Genomic DNA, 20,569 nt, shown 5'->3' on the forward strand with positions numbered 1-20,569 from the left:
TGTCTATGAGGATATACAGACAAGACCACAATTGTGAAAAAGGTAGACATTATTTACCTTTACCTTAGAATTATTAGTGGATTATAATATATAACATTCTGAATCTTTGATTTGGATAACTACTAATCATATATTTTTTTTCTTCTTTACAGACACTTGAGCAATTCAGAGGAACTTCCAGATGGAGACAAAAAGATGAAAAGGAAGAGAGGAAAGACATCTAGTTCAAGAAAACTTTGAAGAAAGTCCATTTATTTTAAAAGTCTTTAGTTTTATTAAAAAGAAAAACTTTATTGTTGTCTTAACAATGTTTAGTTTATTTTTCCTTTTAGTTATCTTGAATTTTATTGTATGTAATGACTTCAGAATATTTTATTTATAATTTGATTATTCTTAATTTATCTTTAGACATGCATTTGAATATTTGGACAGTAATGCTTGCATTAAAATGAACGAACGCTTAATAATTCAGAATTTTTTAAAGTAGCAAACCGCAAGGTAAGAAATGACAAAAAGTTTCGAATGAGGATGACACATATCTTTGGCATCTTAGACTTGGTCATATAGGTCTAGATAGGATAAGCTGGTTAACAAAACATGGACCTTTGAGAGAGATAAGAGTTAGAACTCTTCCAGTTTGTGAATCTTGTCTATAAGGGAAAATGACCAAACATCCTTTCTCAGCGAAAGGCAATAGAGGCAAAGAACCTTTGGAAATTGTACACAGCGATGTTTGTAGTCCAATATAGAATTGATTAATAAAATTAATAGAATGAAAAGTTGACGAAGTTAATACCCTTGGTCTTTTCATTATTGATTTTTATCCTTTGATTAATTTATTTGTTTTTAGTTAATGAAATTGTGTTTATAGTTAGATCTATTCATCTTGATTTTACTTGCCAAATAGAAATTAAAGAACGATTATTAGTAAATGGTCAATAGTCTATGCGGGACGATATCTGTTCTGCCAGAATTTATTACTTGACACGACCACGTACACTTGCGTGCATATTTAACAGATCAAGATTTTGGCGTCATTGTTCGGGACTTAATATCCAATATCAAAATTAATTATTTTCTATTTTAATTTGGTTTTTATATTTTACACTCATTCGGATCGAGGGTATATTGTGTTTTTGGAATTATTGGTATATGCGGGGAAGTAGACAAAAGGAACTCATATCCATAGAACTTGAAATTGAGAGAACGTACAGAAAAAACATAAAGATAAAGAAAAGGTTCGATTTCACCATGGCTGAGAACGCTAATAAGGGTGTGAACAACAATGCAAATCTAGGTAATGCAGCTGAAGCCGATCCGCCATTGAGAAATTATGTACTCCCTATTGTTACGGGGATACATTAAAGTATTTGTCCTCCAACTGAAGAGGCGAATCATTTTTAGAAAAAACCCTTGATCAAACGAGGATCCAAATTTGCATATTACCAACTTGTTAGAGCTGTGTGCAACATTCAAAATGAACAGGGTGAGTAACGATGTTGTCACATTAAGATTATTCTCATTTTCGTTAAGAGACAAAGCTAAGAGTTGGTTGAATTCATTACAAGCCAAATCTATAGTTACTTGGGAAGACTTGGCTCAGAAATTCCTTGGTAAATATTTTCCTCCTACCAAGTCAGCCCAATATAGAGGAGAGATCAATAACTTCCATCAGCTGGATGGGGAGTCCTTATATGATGCGTGAGAATGTTTTAAAGAGCTTCAAAGGAAGTGCCCGCGCCATGGAATAGAGAAATGGCTCCTGGTGCATATATTTTACAATGGTTTAGGGGGAAATACAAGGGCAATTATTGATGCAGCATTGGGAGGAGCATTTATGAGAAAAAACGTTAGTGAAGAATATGAATTACTGGAAGAGATGGCCATGAATAACTGCAATTGGCCCATTGAGCGTGAGAATAAGAAAATTGCAGGAGTCTTAGAGGTCGATCCTATTGCTTTACTGACTGCTCAAGTGGCATCTCTAACCAAGCAATTGCAGCAGAATAACCTCACCGCACCAGTAAGGGAAGTACAGAATGTCATGAGTTGTGAGATTTGTGGGGGACGACATTCTTATGAGCAATGCCTGAGCACTGCTAGTTGCTCGTACTACAACAAAAACCCATTTCCATAACACAAAAATTTAACACTTTTAAAAAAAGTATTATAATATATATAAGTGTATATGTATATAGGTGGGACTTATTGCAATTTTGCGCCTAATTTTCCCCAGCCCCCCAAAAATTTTCCCACGTCCCAATAGACCAAAAAGAAAAAGAAAAAAAATCCATTTTCACACGGTCCCAGTCGGTCCCTGATTCCTCTCTCTCTCTCTCTTGTTTGTCTGTGTTTACCCCCGCTCTCTCTCTCTCTCTTCGTTTCTCGACCAATCTGCCTAGGAGGAGGACGATTAAGCTTACTCAGGTACGTTTTCCTCTCTTCGTGTAAATGTGTATGAATACCCATTTTCAAGTTCGACATTTTCAAGTTCAATATCGTTAGAGTGATACGAACCACACCAACGATTGTGGTGAAACCCGACACCAAATATGGCAGCCACCAAGAACACACGAAATTGGAATGAAGAACCGCGACCCAATGCTTAGCCAAGCACGAACCTTGGTATGAGGAAGACGCCACAAACGGGGATGGGAATCCGTTTGATAAGTCAGGTTGAACGCCACAAGGAACCCCTTGATAAGTTCTAATAGTTTCTTCAAGAACTCAAGAAGAAAAACTCACAAATTTCATTTAATCATAATCTGCCTTTCCCAAACGTTTACAAGGCCTAATATAGTCGAAAATTACATCAAAGACAAGCCCCTTTGTCTTCATAATGAAAACCGAAAATTACATCAAAGACAAGCCCTTTGTCTTCCTAATGAAAACCGAAAATTACAAAAAAAAGACTATTGGACTCACACAAGTCAAGTGTTTGACTTTTCACAAAATAAACAAAGACTAAATAAAAAAACGTGATTAAAATAAAAAAATACAAGATGCCAAAATCCAATAAGACTCATTACAAGAAGCTAAATATTGATCAAGCTCCTAAACTGGTGTCCTCATCATTCCCCCCCTCTTGAGAAAGATTTGACCTCAAATCGTCACCTGCATCAAAAGGACTCAAATCATAAACATTAAAAGGAGCACTAACAGTATACTGACCTGGTAAATCGAGTCTGTAGGCATTGTCATTGATCCTTTCTAGCACTTGAAATGGCCCATCTCCTCGAGGTAGCAATTTGGAACGTCTTTGTGCTGGGAATCGCTCTTTCCTCATGTGTAACCAATCACCGAGATCAAAAACCTGCTTGTGACGACCCTTGTTAGCATCAAGTTGGTTAGTGTTTAAAAGAGCCTCCTTGTACATGAGCTTAACCTCACTTTTTTTTGCATAAAAATTATTTTGTTTTCTCTCTAATTTTCCCTCATTGATCGAACTCTTCTCTTTCTTTTCTCTCTCACTTGATTCGACCTTTTTATCTCTGTGTCTCTCTTTTTTCTCACTCTCATTCATCTTTTCACTCTCCTTCTTTTGCTCACTCAATTTTTTTTTATCACTCAATTTTTGCAACCTCACTTGGTCTTCATATACTTGCTTTGGCGTCAATGGAGCTAGAGTGATAGTTCGTTGACGGAACGTGAATGAGTACTTGTTGGTGAAGCCATCATGCTGGACTCGCCGATAAAATAGCCAAGGCCTTCCTAGAAAGAGGTGTCTAGCTTGCATTGGAACCACATCGCACAATACCTCATCCTAATATTTGCCAATTCGAAATGATACCAGAACCTATTTTGTAACCCTCACTTCACCACTATCATTCAACCACTGCAACTTGTATGGACAAGGATGTTTAAGCGTTGGGAGCCCCAGCTTCTCAACCATGGAAGAACTAGCAACGTTAGTACAACTACCTCCATCAATAATCATACTACATACCTTGGCTTTCACATGACAACGAGTGTGAAAGATGTTCTCCCGCTGCACCTCTTCTTCCTCTTCTTTTGCTTGCAAATTTAAGGCTCATCGTGTGACTAGTGCAAGCATCTCACCAGATTCTGGCCCATACTCTTCATCATCTATAGAAGCATCTTCCAATGGTGGCATGTCAGCAAGATCATCTTCATCTTCAGAATCTACCTCGCCATTTTCTCGAATCACCATAACTCTCTTGTTTGGACATTGGCTAGCTATGTGTCCTCGCCCCTGACATTTGAAACACTTTATCTCACTAGAATGGGATGAAGTAGGGGCTGTTTTACCTTGAGGGGTCGTGGCTGGTTTTGGTGTAAAGGATGAAGTAGGTTGGTCGTCTTTCTTTGGATAGTTCAACCTCCAAGGTGTTGTACTTGGATTGTGTGGGCTCGGTCTTGGCTTTGAACTTGTACTACCCTTCTTGAGCTGCCTCTCAACTTTGATTAACATATGCACCAAATCTTCCAATTCCACATAATGGTGTAGCTCAATTGGATTAGCAATCTCTCAGTTCAACCCATTCAAAAACCTTGCCATTGTTGCCTCCCGATCCTCTTCCACATTGGCTCTAATCATAGCCATCTCCATCTCCTTGTAATACTCATCAACACTCTTGTAACCTTGACGAAGACCTTGCAACTTAACGTATAGATCTCAATAATAATGAGATGGTACAAACCGTCTCCTCATCACCCTCTTCATAGCCTCCCAAGTGTCAATGGCACAATCTCCATTTCGCCTCCTGTTGATGCATAAATGATCCCACCAAACAATAGCATAATCAGTAAATTCAATGGCAGCTAGTCTTACCTTCTTCATGTCAGAGTAGTTGTGACAATCGAAAACCAACTCCATCTTTTTCTCCCACTCAAGGTATGCTTCAGGATCACTCTTCCCCTGAAATGCTGGAATTCTCATCTTGATATTTCCTAAATAATTATCTACCTGGTTCCTAGCTTCTCTATCCCGACCATACCTCCTATGGTTACCCGCTGACATCCTATCAAACTCTTCATCAGAAACTACCCCTTCCAAATCCCCTTCATTCTCATCCTCCCTTTGGTGTACCCTATGCCTCCGTGGCCTCCGTTGTGTTCCCTCTTCTACCCTATCCAACCTCTCATGTATTTGTTCACACTCCTCCCTCAACATCCTCCTCATCTCCCCCATTAAAGCTTCAATTTGTAGATTTAGAACTGTAGGTGGTGGAGTGTCATTGCCTGCATTTCTTTCTGTATTTTGTGACATGATTGAAAATCTGCAAAACAATAAGGTTAGAACAGTTATAGAAAAAGACCTCACCACACTCCCTCACGTGTTTTCACTAAAAAATTGTCACTCAAGTCCACTCGTGTTTCACTCAATTTTGATGGCTTTTACCCTCAAATAAGTTCACACCTCTGCCTTTTTCCACTCGTATTCTTCTTTTAGCTCTTTCAAAACTAATCAAACAGTAATATGGAGGATTCAAGCAGAAAATCCAACCAAACAAACCAAACGAACACCGATGAAAAATTGGTGAAAATGATGATTTTTTGGAACACTTGACTGGGGTTTTGGCAAAAAGGCCTTTAGACCATAGGGAAGAAGAATAGAACAAAAATTTTTAAGAGAGGTTTCTAGACTTTTTTTTTTTTTTTGGTCTCGGATCCTCTTGGTTTTCTTTTCTTCTTCTTTCTTTCTATTTTTTTTCCTCAAATGCAGGTACAAGACACAAGAAGAATCAGAATTGGTGGAACTACAACAATTAGAAAACAATACAACTCGGATTGCACAAAAGAACAAGAGTAACTCATGCAAAATTCAGATATTTCACAACAAGAACAAGAGACCTCAATCCCAATTTTGGATTTCACAATAAGAAAAAGAGAACTCAATCCCAATTTCGGATTTCACAATAAGAACAAGAGAACTCAATCCCAATTCGGATTTCACAGCAAGAACAAGAGAAAAAATTCGATCCCAATTCAAATTTTCACAATAAGAACAAGAGAAACTCAAAGCCCTAATTCACGTTAAGCACCCTAATTCACGATTTCAGAGAAAAAAAACATTTATATAGATTTTCAACAACCCTAATTCAAACGCACCAATTGAACAAAGAACTCTATGAAACAAGATTTGTGGCTCGGATTTCACAACAAATAAACAAGGACAAAGAACTCAAAACACGACTAGATGATGATTTTTTTTTATTTCAGCAACCCTAATATTGAAAAATGAATTGAATAGAAAACACAAATGAAAAAGAATAGGCCAAACCGGATGATCCTAATCTCTGATACCAACTGATACGAACCACACCAACGATTGTGGTGAAACCCGACACCAAATATGGCAGCCACCAAGAACACACGAAATTGGAATGAAGAACCGCGACCCAATGCTTAGCCAAGCACGAACCTTGGTATGAGGAAGACGCCACAAACGGGGATGGGAACCCATTTGATAAGTCAGGTTGAACGCCACAAGGAACCTCTTGATAAGTTCTAATAGTTTCTTCAAGAACTCAAGAAGAAAAACTCACAAATTTCATTTCATCATAATCTGCCTTTCCCAAACGTTTACAAGGCCTAATATAGCCAAAAATTACAACAAAGACAAGCCCCTTTGTCTTCCTAATGAAAACCGAAAATTACATCAAAGACAAGCCCTTTGTCTTCCTAATGAAAACCGAAAATTACAAAAAAAAAGACTATTGGACTCACACAAGTCAAGTGTTTGACTTTTCACAAAATAAACAAAGACTAAATAAAAAAACGTGATTAAAATAAAAAAATACAAGATGCCAAAATCCAATAAGACTCATTACAAGAACCTAAATATTGATCAAGCTCCTAAACTGGTGTCCTCATCATTCTCCCCTCTTGACTTGGATCTTTAGTCTTGGTGTCCTCATCATAGAGGTTGCTTCTACTCTCTCAACAATATATACGACCCTTTTTCTTTTCCAAGCTGAGATGTTTGAGTAGATTTTCATGCACTTAAATACTTATCTGGGATTTTTATTTTTATTTTTGGGTTTTTTATTATTATTATTAACTTTTTATATTAACATGCATAATATGGGAATTGATTTATGAAATTCGGGTTAGAAATCTTCATATTAATTTTCCCCGAAATCAAATCCATCTCACGGCCCTCACCAGCCTTCTTTGTCCCCTCGTTCGTCGTTTGTTAGCGTCCATCTCGACGTTACTCTTTCTCCCCTTTGCAAATCACGTTGGCTATGGATTTTTCTTTCTCTTCTTAGTTTATTTTCATTTTTCTGTAATTTGTCCCATTTTTGTGTCAAAATTGGCTTTAGGGCAAGCTTAGTTTCTTTCTCTCCCTCAAATCAATTCATGATCAAAGATATCCATAAAATTTGGGTCTATTGCTCTCTTCATTTTGGGAAGGCTCAAACTTTTTATTATTGCCAGCTCCATTTTGGGAGCTCGCGTTTATAGTTCAGTTTTCCTTATATGAGTTTATGTACTGATACCTCCATAAATATGTGAGCTACTTTCATACCTCATCGTTGATCTTTCTTGTATGGCCGAGAAGAAATTTCAATATGAAGTCGTAAGAGTTTCAAAAAATTGTGGGAAGGTCAAATTTGAGAAATAATGGTGTTGCTTGGATAGTAGCTTATGGGATTTTAGATTTTCCATTTTTCTTTGTGCTCTTTAATTTTTAATTTTTTAAATATACTTGATGTTATTTGCTGGGACTCTATTTGAGGTGTTTGGGAAAGTAAATTTTGATTTGTGATGATTCGGAATTCTGTGGTCAACTTTTGAGATAAATTTTGTCATTTTTCTTATGCTTTACTTTGGCATGTGGAGTAGTTATGTATGCAGTTATATTATAGCTCTTACGAACTTAATTTGGTAGTTAGAGGATCATGACTCATTCTCGTTGGGTCAGCTATCAGAAAAATATAATTATCCTTAACAAAAGTTTTTCTTGGAAAGGATCTGTTTTCATGCCACCTCAAGTACACAATCAAGGGCAATCACTTGTAATGCCATTGTCATCTAATCAGGGCCAAACTCGACAACAACTACTATCTCAGAATGTTCAGAATTCTGCTGCAGTTATATCAACCACAGAGACCTCTTCTAGAGACATCATCAAGTATGTTGTTTCCTTGTATAGTTTTGCATTGTTTTAAAGGTTTCTATAATTAGCAATTTTGCATTTCTCATATGATATTATGTGAACATCCTTTTGTAGCATCTGTTGATTCAGCTGCAACTGGACATGCGAGTGGAGTTGATTGGCAAGAAGAGCTTTACCAGAAGGTAATATGACTTGTTCACCAAACTAATTCCACCTATCAAGCTAGGATTCTGTAGCTGTTATGGAAGTAATTAAGATAATTGTGGATGACCATGAATGTGAAACATACATGCAGTAATAAACTATAAATATCTGATTGGGAGGACAGAAAAACGATGAAGACATTATGTGAATGACAGAAATTATAGTTGTTATTATATTTCATAAAAGCATATACTATGTAGCTAACTGATGCATGTTAATTTAAGTTATCGGCACTTGAAAAAGTTAAAGTTAACTGTTTTTTTTTTCCATTTGTGGGCAGATCAAAACAATGAAGGAACTGTACTTACCTGAACTTCATGAATTGTATCAGAAAATTGCTGGCAAATTACAGCAGGTACGTTCTCATTTTTACTTACAAGGATCTGTTAAAAAATATATGAAATTTAATTAAAATAAACAAATAAATGAAAACCCATAGTATAAAAGTAGATTTGGGAAAGAAATTGGCACCCCAGGAATATCAGCCTCCCCTTTGCTTGCAGAGTTTATTGGTACTGATGGCACTCAAGGAAACACTTCGATATCTGTTTTTGGCAAGTCAAGCATTACAGAACAGCCACTCTTAATGAAAGCGGTTAGTCATTGCTTTTTCCTTTCACTTGATAATGTATTCATTTTTGGTGGTTCCTCATTTGTTGTTGGTTAATGATTTATAATAATCTCTGGTTTCCAGGTAAAATCTATGTCACCTAACATTGAGTGCTTCTGTCAGGGACATTGGCTTTGTTGTCAGCATGGTTGATAGGTTTGCAGGATCAGCTCCCACGACGGAACTAACGGGACAAGGAAAATGAAGCGCTACACTAGTGCCGTGCCCTTAAATGTCGTATCATCAACAAGTAATGGTTCGAAATATCAGAACTAGAGTCAACTGCAAAATCTGGTATCAAGAGGTGTAAGTTAGAGGTATTTGTCTTTTGCTGAAATGGATGTTTGTATGAATAGGACCTATTTTAAACATGGTTCTAGCTTCAAAGATCCATGTTTGACATTCAGCTCAATCTTAGATCTGATTTAGTCACTTGACTGATAGTGGAAGTGATTTTGGTGACTTTCTGATAGCATATACTGAGACACGTAAAGATATGCTTATTATGAGTGTGCTGTGCTGAGAGTTCATTTTATCATATCCATTAAGAAACTTATACATGTGAAGTGACTATGGTGATCTTGTTGCAGGCAATTCATGCTCTTAAAGATGAAATTAGGGAATAAATCAGCGTCTTATTGACACTGTTATTGATATTAGTGAGGAATCAAGTGTTGTAGCAGCTGCTGCTGAAGGAGATGAAGGGACCATTGTCGAGTGCTCTTTCAGCACCGTGGCACTCAATCCAAACATGAAATTGCAATATGCTTCAGCACAGATGGTGGGTTCTCAAGAATGATGAAGGGATTTTATCACCCATATGTAGTATTTTATGTGTTGACTGTTCTTTTAATGTTTTGCAGTCTCCAATACAGCCATTAAGGTTGCTTGTCCCCACAAATTATCCCAACTGTTCCCCAATACTATTGGACGTATTTCCAGTGGAAGTCAGGTAAGGGAAAAATCACACCAAATCCTCTCAAATAACACGGAAAAGTTTTCAATTGTTGTTGTGATAGTTGATGTGTATCTCTTGGAGAACTTTTTGTTCAGAAAAATGTAGTTTGAAAAGCTATTTGTGACATAAGAACTTTCATATTCCAATTTGGCTGAATATAAATGAAAATGAAACTTCTCCAAGCTCAATTCTTTGAATATAAATGAAAATAGTATGCCTCTTTTTTCGTTTTTCTTTTTGGCTATGTAAGGTTTAGTTATGATTGTTAAATTGATTTATGAAGGTAGGCTGTCAATCTCACTGTAACTTTGTCTTGAAGAGGAAAAACATACCGTCTACGGGTGCATAATGTCAATATCTCAACTAATTTTGACAGGAATTCGCCACAGTAGTTAGTTGTGTGAGCGAAAAGCAATAATTTGATTCAAAGTTTTGATTTTGAATTTTTCTTGGAAACGTTTCATCTGGGTATCAGTATAATTTCAATTTTAATCACCATAATTGCTTAATATGGTTTTTTTTTTCTGGGTTATTGATCTCTTATGTAATTGAAGTTAATTTTATTGCCTCTGAACTTATATTTATGTGAATTTCCATTTATTAATGCAGCATTTTGATTCATATCTTGTTAATGAATTTTCATAATTTAATCTGATAAAAATCAATATTTTAGCTGGAGTTTATACTGCTTTTATTCATATTGTTTCTGATAGTTTTTAGTAAATTCTCTTACATGGTTAAATTGTGTCTACTGACTGCATAGTCAATGCATTACTTCATAAGACCACTCAAGATAGTTTTATATGTAGTTAAGGAGTCTAATTAGTTAGCATCAGGATTAGGACTCCTAGTGAGACTAATTACGCTCTTGGGCTTTCATTAAAATTTTCAACCTTTATTTTTAATACTTGTGCTCTGTAACTGTAAATTTTCTATATATAGGGAGCTTTGGAAGACGAACTATCCGCAGCAGAGCGCCAGCAAAAACCTTAGACACAGTATTAAGATGGTAAGCTAAAGCTTTACTACGTAATCATGAGGTGGTTATCCTAACTTTTCTATTGAATATGATGGTTGATTTAGTCACCATATTTCAGCACAGGAAGATGAGAATTTACAATAATATCTATCTATTACTGATGTATTATTGGTAGAGAATTGTAAAATATAATAAGACAGAAATAATACATCAGTAATAGATATTATTGTATTATTGGTAGAGAATTTTACAGAGATTTGAGCTTTAACAAGTTAAATGGACAGATTCCAGACTCTCTTTTCAAAATTAGCTCACTCTCTTATCTGTAATACATCTTTAGTTTTCTCTCTTGGGTTAACATGCTTGTACCATTTGGTTAACTCTTTTTGTCTAAAAAAAACTGTCATTTTTTTTGGCAGTAACTTGGTTGGCAACAACTTTACAATGAATGGCTCAAACAACAGTTAATTTTCCTCAGTATTTTAGAATAGCTTCCTTCATTTTTGCTCTTATTTGTACTGCACTTAATAAATATGTTTCAAGTGTCTACTGCTTAAAACTTTTTTCTTGGATTGGTTGCTCAATATTATATAACCTCCTTCTTTTGTCTAAATTTATTCTTTGTTCCTTTCAGTCTTCTTCTTATAACAAAAGTCACTTTTAACAACAGATGAACATAAGACTAATGGAAAAGTATTATAATAGATATGAATATATATATATATACTCAACTTTTTCTTGCTTGCTTTTATTTAATATCTAAAACTTATAAACCCATATAAATTAGAGTGACAGAGAGATAGGGAGAAAGAAAAAAAAAGAGAAATCAGTATTCTTTCTTCTGTTGTTTTATTTTAGAGAGCTTGATTTGGTTAATTTTACAATAAAATCTCAATATCTTTGGTTTTTTATATATTAGCTTTATTTGATAAGAATAAATATGTATGTTTTAATCAACAGAAATGTGGTATTCATTTTCTTATTATTTTTTGTTTCATAGTTGGATGAATGATTGAGATATAGTTACTTCATTTGCTTTAAGAATCAGAAACTTATATGTATGGTATTTACAACACTGAATCTTTTTTTGTTTGTCCCTTTAAAAATCATAAGATTTGTGCATTGATATGGGATAAAACGCTAGAAAGATTAATAAATAATTAATGTTTTCTAATTTAAAAATCATAATTCTTTTTTTTAATCTGCTTTGTGGGTCAGTCATAATTATTTTTCAGAAAATTTTGGTGAGAGTTTACGAATTCGTTCCATTCTGTGTTAGTTTGGGTGTTAGATTCACTAGTTGTTTCCTTAGTTAAGAGATATTTTTGGAAGCAATTAAATATGTGCATTTTAGATTCTAGAATGCCAAAATAATGGTTGGTTGTCTGGATTGTTGTTATAAAGCTGCAATTTTACACATTATTACAATTTTAATATGTGATTTTGATAAATTGCTTAATGTTATAATGTGAAAATTAATATTTGGTTTTATCACATACACTGTTATTGATACAGTTGATGCCCATGTTCTTACTCTCTCTTTTCTTGGGTTTTGTTATGCTGCATTTATTTTCTGGATGCCTGCTTAATTTAACTTCTATTTATTTTCCCTATGCAGATGAAAACGGGATATGTTTCTCTTGTTTTATGTTTAAACATTAGTGTTGATCCTTCTATTTCTTTGAAACTCTTTTATGTGGTTTAATTTAAGGTCAATCCTCATAAAACTAATTGGTATTAATTATCTATATGGATCAATAATCAAATATCTTAGAAACTGATTCTCATTTGTGTCTATATATTATCTTGTGATTTGTCTTTGTCTTGGTCATAGAAGTGGACGCTACTTAGAGACCAAACAAATATATTATATATTTTTTTCATATATGTGTTAGTCTGAAGTTGCCACCTTGATTATGTAAATCTTTTAGGATATCAACGATAGTCTTTCAAAGTACTTTGTTTAATGGTAGAGGACAATGGATTTTGACATAGCAATTTTTTATTTTTTTTAAATATTGCTCTCTTTTTGCTCAATTGATTTGATCCTTTGTCATCTAAGTTCTAACCAAAATTAACTTAAATTAAAAGAATGAGGACTGGTTTTCTTTAGTTTATTATCATTGTTTTAGAAATGATTTTGCATTTATTTTTTTCTGAGTGCCTACAGAATTCAAATCCCTTTACTTCTATCACTTATTTTCAGGTTAAAACCACAGAAAACCTGCTCAACGTGAAACTAGCACAATGCCACAGTGGGCTGGTTCTTGCTGGTAGCGTTTTCTTTTCCAATCTATAGTAGCTAGCCTTTTGTTGTTGTTCTCAACTGTAACACATTTAGCCTCAATCACAATTTAGTTGCTTGAAAAAATTACTGCTGCTTTGTTATAGAGTGTTAGTTATAGAGTGTTAGTTATAGAGTTTGATATTATTATTACTTGACTTGGTTAGGCCATGCCCTTTTAATATAAATATCTTGGTATATTTGTTGTTTTCAAATATCTGACTATATAGTTTGCTGAGTATATTTTTGGATTTGACATTTGATCTTGTTTGTGATTATGTTTTATGGGTTTGAGATTATTTTAGTTTCAGTTTTTTTATCCTATTTTTGGATTTAAACTTTCGGTGTGCTATGCTATAAAATCTTGAGTTTCTTGCAGTATTATTTGAGGTCAGGGGATGTAAATTTGGAAAAACATGTAAATATAACCACACTAGAGGAAAGACTTCTGCAGCACCATTAGCACCAGTTCTAGAGTTTAACTTTGTTGGTCTTCCAATCTGAGTGGTATAACATCATTGTTCTGTCTATGTTTTAACCTTTCAACATATAAAAGCTGCAATAGTTGCTTGTGGTCATCTTATGTGGTTTATATCGCAGGGTGAGAAAGAATGTCCATATTACATGCGATATCCAGAACATCTGCCATTTCTATCAAGGTCTGCTGCTATTTTCCGGGTAAGTTATTATTGTACCAGAAATTCTACTCATTTCCATGCTTATTTAAAGGGTAGCGATGATACTAAGTTTTGAAGATTGGGAGTCTATTCAAAGATTTTAGTTTGCATTTGACATTAGTTGCTTCTGCTTGCAAACTCTGGTTTTATTAATGTACTTTATCGTTTATATGACTTCAATCTGTTACTTTTTTGCTTGAATGATCCGTTTTTTTTAAGAAAAAATTATTTGGTGGTTGCTTTTTGATGGATGCGAAACTATGTGATAAGTTTGTCTAAAACAAGTAGGAGAACTATTAAGAAATAGCTTAAGAATCATGTTTCAGTGATGATAATAGTAATCACCCTTTCCCTTGTCATATTTATTTTTATCATTCAAGTGATGTTTTTTTTATTTTAAATATGTACTGGATACTTTTCTCCTAAGGACTGTGAAATTGATTTATATTTCATGTGATACAGTGGGTTCTTCAATAGTACCAATTTTTAACAACATTTAAGAATTCTGTTCATGTTATCTTTATGGTGGATGGATCTTGAGAGCTCTCCACCACATATATAATTATATTTCAAGCTTACACACACACATATATATTTAAATATATACATATATTGATTGAAAATAGTTTATTAAAAAATAAGATACTGTTTTTTAATTGAATTTGGCAGCAATTTCTGCTTTCTTCTTCTTCTTTTCCTGAATTTTCGTTGGAGTTATCAATTTAAGTGTTGATTAGATGTGTATTTTTTTTGTTTAACTTATCCTTTTTACATATTTATGACATTACCCATTTAGACAGTAGGGATTCTTTTTTGGGGGAGAAAAATATGTTGTATGTGTCATGAGTTTCTGTAATTTCCATAGGCTCTCACAAATAGCATCTAATTTTCTGATTTGTAATGCACAGGAGTGTTTTGATCCTATTGTAGCAAGATCTAGTCATGATTTGATTCCTGTTATGGTGTATGGGTAAGCAAAGTTAGCCAATTAGTTTTTAATTTATGTGATAATATATTGGCAAGCAAAGAATCTTAATTTATGATGTCTTTTGCTTTGGAAATTTGCAGAAGAAACATTTCTGGTCATTGGATGAATGTATTGTGTAGTTTTAACTGTGATGTACTACGCCTTTTCTAATATTATATTGGGCAATGTGTTATGTTAATGTTCTTTCTTTAATTGGTTACTGATACGAGTATAATACCTTTCTTCTGCAAATGCATCCATCCACACAGGTCTATGTGATAATATATTGGCAAGCAAAGAATCTTAATTTATGATGTCTTTTGCTTTGGAAATTTGCAGAAGAAACATTTCTGGTCATTGGATGAATGTATTGTGTAGTTTTAACTGTGATGTACTACGCCTTTTCTAATATTATATTGGGCAATGTGTTATGTTAATGTTCTTTCTTTAATTGGTTACTGATACGAGTATAATACCTTTCTTCTGCAAATGCATCCATCCACACAGGTCTATTGTTGTATCAGCTGGTCTTCTTAGGATATTTGGTCGTGAGGTAGTCGAGCTTCCCATAGTGGCAATAACTAGAGAACACCAAGGGAAAGTAGGAACAAATGAAACTTTGATTTTTTTTTCTTCTTCTTAGTATTTTAGTTTTCTTTTCGTTAATGTTAAGAAGCAGAAGAAGAATAACTACTAAGTTGGTATATTGTGGTTTGTTATAATAGGGCTATTTCCAAGTATTATTTTCATGTACAGAGAAGTTGTTGGTTTCCCTGAATGTGGAAAAAATTGTGCTTCCTGCTGCTGAGGAAGTAGAGTCAATCTGGACAAACAAGTTTGGATTCACAAAGATGAATGATGATCGAGTAAGTGTATATATATTTCATGACACCATTAAAATATTTTGTTTGGTTTTTAGGTCTTACAAATAAAAAATGAGTAATGTGGTTTGGTTGTAAATTTTTTCAGCTGTCAAATTATATGAGAGAAGTGTAGTTTACAATTTTCAAGGGAACATCCATGCTGGAAAAGGCAGTGCAGCAGCAACAACACATAATAATACCACCAGAATAGCTTAGCATACATTGAAAGATGGGGTTCCTCACTTGGTTGTCTACACTGCATTCTTTTACTTCTCAGTATCTTGTTTTGTCCTAGCTATAATCCTCACATCACATTCCTTTACTACCCTGTGCTGGACATATCGAAATCATCATTCAAGGCTTATATGTTGAATATTTAAGACTACTTGAGTACTTTAAGAACATTTTGTTGTTGATGACAGTGTTGAATGTTTTAAACTAATTTGTGTATTGTTAATATAATGTTGAATGTTTTTACTATTTGTTATTTGAAAATCAATTTCATTTGATGATGCTAGTATATATTAGAAAGCTAATTTTAATTATATAAAAAATTAAAATATAATAGAATAAATTAGTGTTATATAAATGAATATATAATGAGAATTTAAACTTATATAAATATTAAAATAATACGAAAAATGTGTTATAATATCTATTACAATAACGCTTTTTATAAGTAAAGAATTTTGTTATGCAAACTTCATTATATAACACAAATAATGTGTTATTCTAAAGTGTAGTATAACACAAAAAATGTGTTACACTAAAGTGTAGTATAACACAAATTTATAAGTATTGAAATGTGTTATATAATCGACTATAAATAATATAATTAAACACTTATCTATTTATTAAAATAACATAGAAAGTGTGTTATCGTTGACAGTATAATAACACATCTGTATAACAATGATAAAGTGTTATGTAAAGTACCCTGACCTACGATAACATAGTCGGTCTTAACACATCAAAAAGTGTTATGTTATGTTTTAATAACACATTTTTGGTGTTATTAAAAGCATTTTTTCTTGTAGTGTCGACAGACGTGAATAGTATGCCTTTGGAACATGCACAGGTTATTGGTAACTTTCCAAGGCCTGCACCAACACTTACTCAAATTCATATACTCCTGCGTGGAAAAATCACCCTAACCTGTCTTGGAAAAATAACCAAGGGTTACAACCGTAGTATCCACAGTACCTACCTCAAAAACCACCTCATCAATTGACTTATGGACTACACTCAAGGCCCTATTATGACCCAAACCCACGCCAATCTCATCCACCACAACATCTTCCAATGAACTAACCATCACTACGCCAGACCAATTAAATCAATTCCTGATAGAGAAAAGGTCTTTAATCAAGCATTTGGAGACACAAATGGGTGGGTTTGCTAAACTACTTTCTAGTTGACAGCAAGGAGATTTGCCTAGTTCCACAGAGTTAAATCCCAAAGAGCAATGTCAAGTTGTCATTTTGAGGAGTGGGAATAAGTATGATGGGCCTACAGTGGATGACAAGGGAAAGAAGACAGAGGATCAACATGTCACTAGTCCAGCACAAGAAGAGGTTACTCAAGACCTTCCAAAGACAGAGAAGTTGAAATACACCAAGCCTACACCAAGGAATCCTTATCCTTAACGGTTCCAAAAGGCTAATCTTGACAAAAAATTCTCCAAATTTCTTGAGGTATTTAAGAAACTTCACATTAACATTCCTTTTGCAGAGGCTCTAGAACAAATGCCTAGTTATGTGAAGTTTATGAAAGAGATATTGTCTAATAAGTGAAAAATGGAGGATTATGAAACTGTGGCATTAACAAAGGAGTGTAGTGCAATTATTCAAAAGCAACTTCCTCAAAAGTTAAGAGAGCTAGGAAGCTTCACTATACCTTCCACTAGTGGAAACTTTCATAGTGACAGGGCTTTATGAGATTTGGGTGAAAGTATTAATTTAATGTCGTTGTCCATATTTAGACGACTTGGCTTGGGAGAAGCTAGACCCACTACTATTATTCTTCAACTGGCTTACCGTTCATTAACACACCCCCGAGGTATGATAGAGGACATTCTAGTAAAGGTAGATAAATTAATTTTCCCAACGAATTTCATTGTATTAAATATGTAGGAAGATGAGGACGTGCCTATTATATTTGGAAGACTATTTTTAGCCACAGGGCAAGCTTTGATAGATGTCTAAAAGGGTGAGTTAAGGCTCAGAGTACAAAGTCATGAGGTAGTTTTTAATGTCTTTAAAGCCTTGAAATATCCTTTTGCTAGTGACAGTTGTTTTAGTGTTAGTTTATTGGAGGTATAGGGTGAAGGGGTCAAGTCTAATGAGGATCCACTTAAGTTGAGTTTGGTTGCAAGTTCTGAAGAGTGTGATGGTATTAAATCTAATGAATATGTTAAGTGGTTGAACTCATCGAGGAAAGTTTATAAAAAGGAATATGAGGAATTGAGGCAAATGCCTAAGAGACCTCTCCCATCTATTGAGAAGCCACTAGTTCTTGAGTTAAAGACTTTTCCAGATCATCTTAAGTATGCTTATTTGGTTAAGAATGACACTCCCCATGTTATTATTTTAGCTTCGTTATCTCTGATTGAAGAAGATATGCTACTTAGAGTGTTTAGGGCTCATAAGCTGGCAATTGGGTGGAGTTTGACAGATATAAAGGGTCTAAGCCCTTCAATGATGATGAAACATATATTAATGGAGGAGGATAGTAAGCCTAGTATCGATGCTCAAAGGAGGCTTAATCCTTCAATGAAAGAGGTTGTAAGGAAGGAAATCCTTATATGGTTAGATGCAGGGGTAATTTACCCAATATCTGACAATGCATGGGTTAGTCCTGTTCAGGTGGTCCCAACGAAGGGTGGCATGATGGTGGTTAAGAATGATAATAATGAACTCATTCCAACTTGTATGATGACGGGGTGGAGAATTTGTATAGACTACCGTAAACTAAATAAGGCAACCAGGAAAGACCATTTCCCCTTGCCTTTTGTAGATCAGATGTTGGAGCCATCCATATTACTGTTTCTTGGATGGGTATTCGGGACACCATCAGATCCCCATCGCATTGGAAGATCAAGAAAACACTACCTTCACGTGTCCTTATGGATCATTTGCATTTCGGAGAATGCGATTTGGGTTATGTAATGCTCTAGCAACCTTTCAAAGATGTATGCCTATCTTCTCATATATGGTGGAAAAAGGAATAGAGACCTTTATGGATTACTTTTCAATCTTTGGGGCCTCTATTGATGGATGTTTGGCTAATTTGGAGAGGGTTTTGAAAATATGTGAGGAGTCAAATTTAATATTAAACTGGGAGAAATGTCACTTTATGGTGATAGATGGAATAGTTTTGGGCCATAAAATTTCACGCCATGGTATTGAGGTAGACAGGGCCAAGATATCTACAATAGAAAACTTACCCTCCACCAGTGTCTGTTAAGGGGGTTTGTAGTTTTTTGGGCCATGCTGGATTTTATAGGAGGTTTATAAAGGACTTTTTGAAAATTTTAAAACCCTTATCTACTCTACTTACGAATGGTATGGGATTTAACTTTGATGTTGAATTTGTAAGGCCATTTAACACACTGAAGGAGAAACCGGTGTCTGCTCCAATTGTTTTATCACCGAATTGAGAACTTCCATTTGTGTTAATGTGTGATGTGAGTGATTATGCAGTAGGAGCGGTTCTAAGACAGGGAGTTGACAAGGAATTCTGAACAATTTAATATGCTAGTTGAACCTTGAATGATGCTCAATTAAATTGTGCAACTAATAAAAATGAATTACTTACAATTGTCTTTGCATTGGATAAGTTCAGTCCATATTTAATTGGTGACAAGGTGATTGTTTATAAAGATCATTTCGCTATTAAGTACCTTATGACCAAGAAGGATCTAAACCTCGCTTGATTCGATTGGTCCTATTGTTGCAAGAGTTTGATATGGAAATTTATGATAACAAGGGGACAGAAAATCTAGTTGCAGATCATTTATCTAGATTAGGAAAAGGAAAAGAGCATAATCAGAAAGAGGAACAAACTGATGAAATTTTTTTGGATGAACAATTATTTTCCATTGAAAGTGAAGAAAAGCTACATTGGTTTGCGACTTATGTCAATTATTTGGTAGCTAATGTTGTGCCTCTAGACATGTCAAGCCAACAACTCAAAGTTCTATTCGGAAATCAAGCATTATTATTGGGATGAGCCCATTCGCTTTCGTCATTGTGCTGATCAAGTAATTAGAGGATGTGTCCCACAAGAGGAGGTGATTTCCATTCTTACTCATGGTCATACTTTAAATTGTGGTGGTCACTTTGGAGGAACAAGGAGAGCAACAAAATTTTTGCAATGTAGGTTTTATTGGGCTACGTTATTTAAAGATGCTAGTGCCTTTGTCAAGAGTAGTGATCATTGTCAAAGGACCGATAACTTATCTAGAAGAGATCAAATGACGATGACTGGAATTCTGGAGGTTGAGTTGTTTGATGAATGGGGAATATATTTTATGGGGCCTTTACCCTCTTCTTATAATAACAAGTACATTTTGCTGGCAGTAGATTATGTTTCTAAATCGGTGGAAGCTACTGCAACTCCTACTTGCTTGATTTATGATTTTGATTCAAAATTTGAAAGATGAGAATTGAATATGCTATTGTTATATATATATAGGTTACATATTGGACGAAAGTACCTGTATGGCTTGTGTAGCAATTAGGTTTCTATGCTTAATGCCTGCTATATGTGTAAGTTTATCACATAGATGTAGAAAACCTGCATATAGGTTGAGATCTTATATCTTGAAAAAAGAATAGGAATCGATTTATGTTACCCTGCTTTTAGAATAGGAAGAAAGAAATTTAGAACTGATTAATAATGTTAATATAATGAAAAGTTGATGAAGTTAATACCCTAGGT

The 20,569-nt window shown here is 34.5% G+C and overlaps 1 protein-coding gene, 1 long non-coding RNA gene and 1 other non-coding gene across 5 annotated transcripts; 2 read left to right on the forward strand and 1 right to left on the reverse strand.

Annotated features, from left to right (window-relative positions):
* Positions 1–1,643: 1,643 nt before the first annotated feature.
* Positions 1,644–1,749, reverse strand: LOC133781233 (small nucleolar RNA R71). Its single transcript, XR_009870020.1, has one exon. It is a non-coding gene; the product is annotated as a small nucleolar RNA R71 (small nucleolar RNA).
* Positions 1,750–7,912: 6,163 nt separating this feature from the next.
* On the forward strand, positions 7,913–13,110 carry LOC133834784 (uncharacterized). Of its 3 annotated transcripts, none has more exons than XR_009893433.1 (10): positions 7,913–8,101; positions 8,201–8,268; positions 8,571–8,645; positions 8,794–8,885; positions 8,985–9,217; positions 9,491–9,681; positions 9,764–9,852; positions 10,146–10,208; positions 10,801–10,867; positions 13,044–13,110. It is a non-coding gene; the product is annotated as an uncharacterized LOC133834784 (long non-coding RNA). The 3 variants fall into 3 exon arrangements; XR_009893432.1 differs by having other exon boundaries at positions 9,024–9,217; positions 10,142–10,208; XR_009893431.1 differs by having other exon boundaries at positions 9,024–9,217.
* A 421-nt stretch (positions 13,111–13,531) lies between these two features.
* LOC133834783 (uncharacterized) lies at positions 13,532–16,108 on the forward strand. The gene is made up of 6 exons (XM_062264532.1): positions 13,532–13,628; positions 13,722–13,799; positions 14,707–14,768; positions 15,273–15,366; positions 15,491–15,631; positions 15,735–16,108. The coding sequence occupies exons 2-6, from the start codon at positions 13,746–13,748 to the stop codon at positions 15,759–15,761; spliced, it is 378 nt and encodes a 125-aa protein (XP_062120516.1). The 5' UTR covers positions 13,532–13,628; positions 13,722–13,745; the 3' UTR covers positions 15,762–16,108.
* The last annotated feature ends 4,461 nt before the right edge of the window (positions 16,109–20,569 follow it).

The sequence above is a fragment of the Humulus lupulus genome, chromosome 5, assembly GCF_963169125.1.
Source record: "Humulus lupulus chromosome 5, drHumLupu1.1, whole genome shotgun sequence".
NCBI classification, from domain to species: Eukaryota; Viridiplantae; Streptophyta; class Magnoliopsida; order Rosales; family Cannabaceae; genus Humulus; species Humulus lupulus.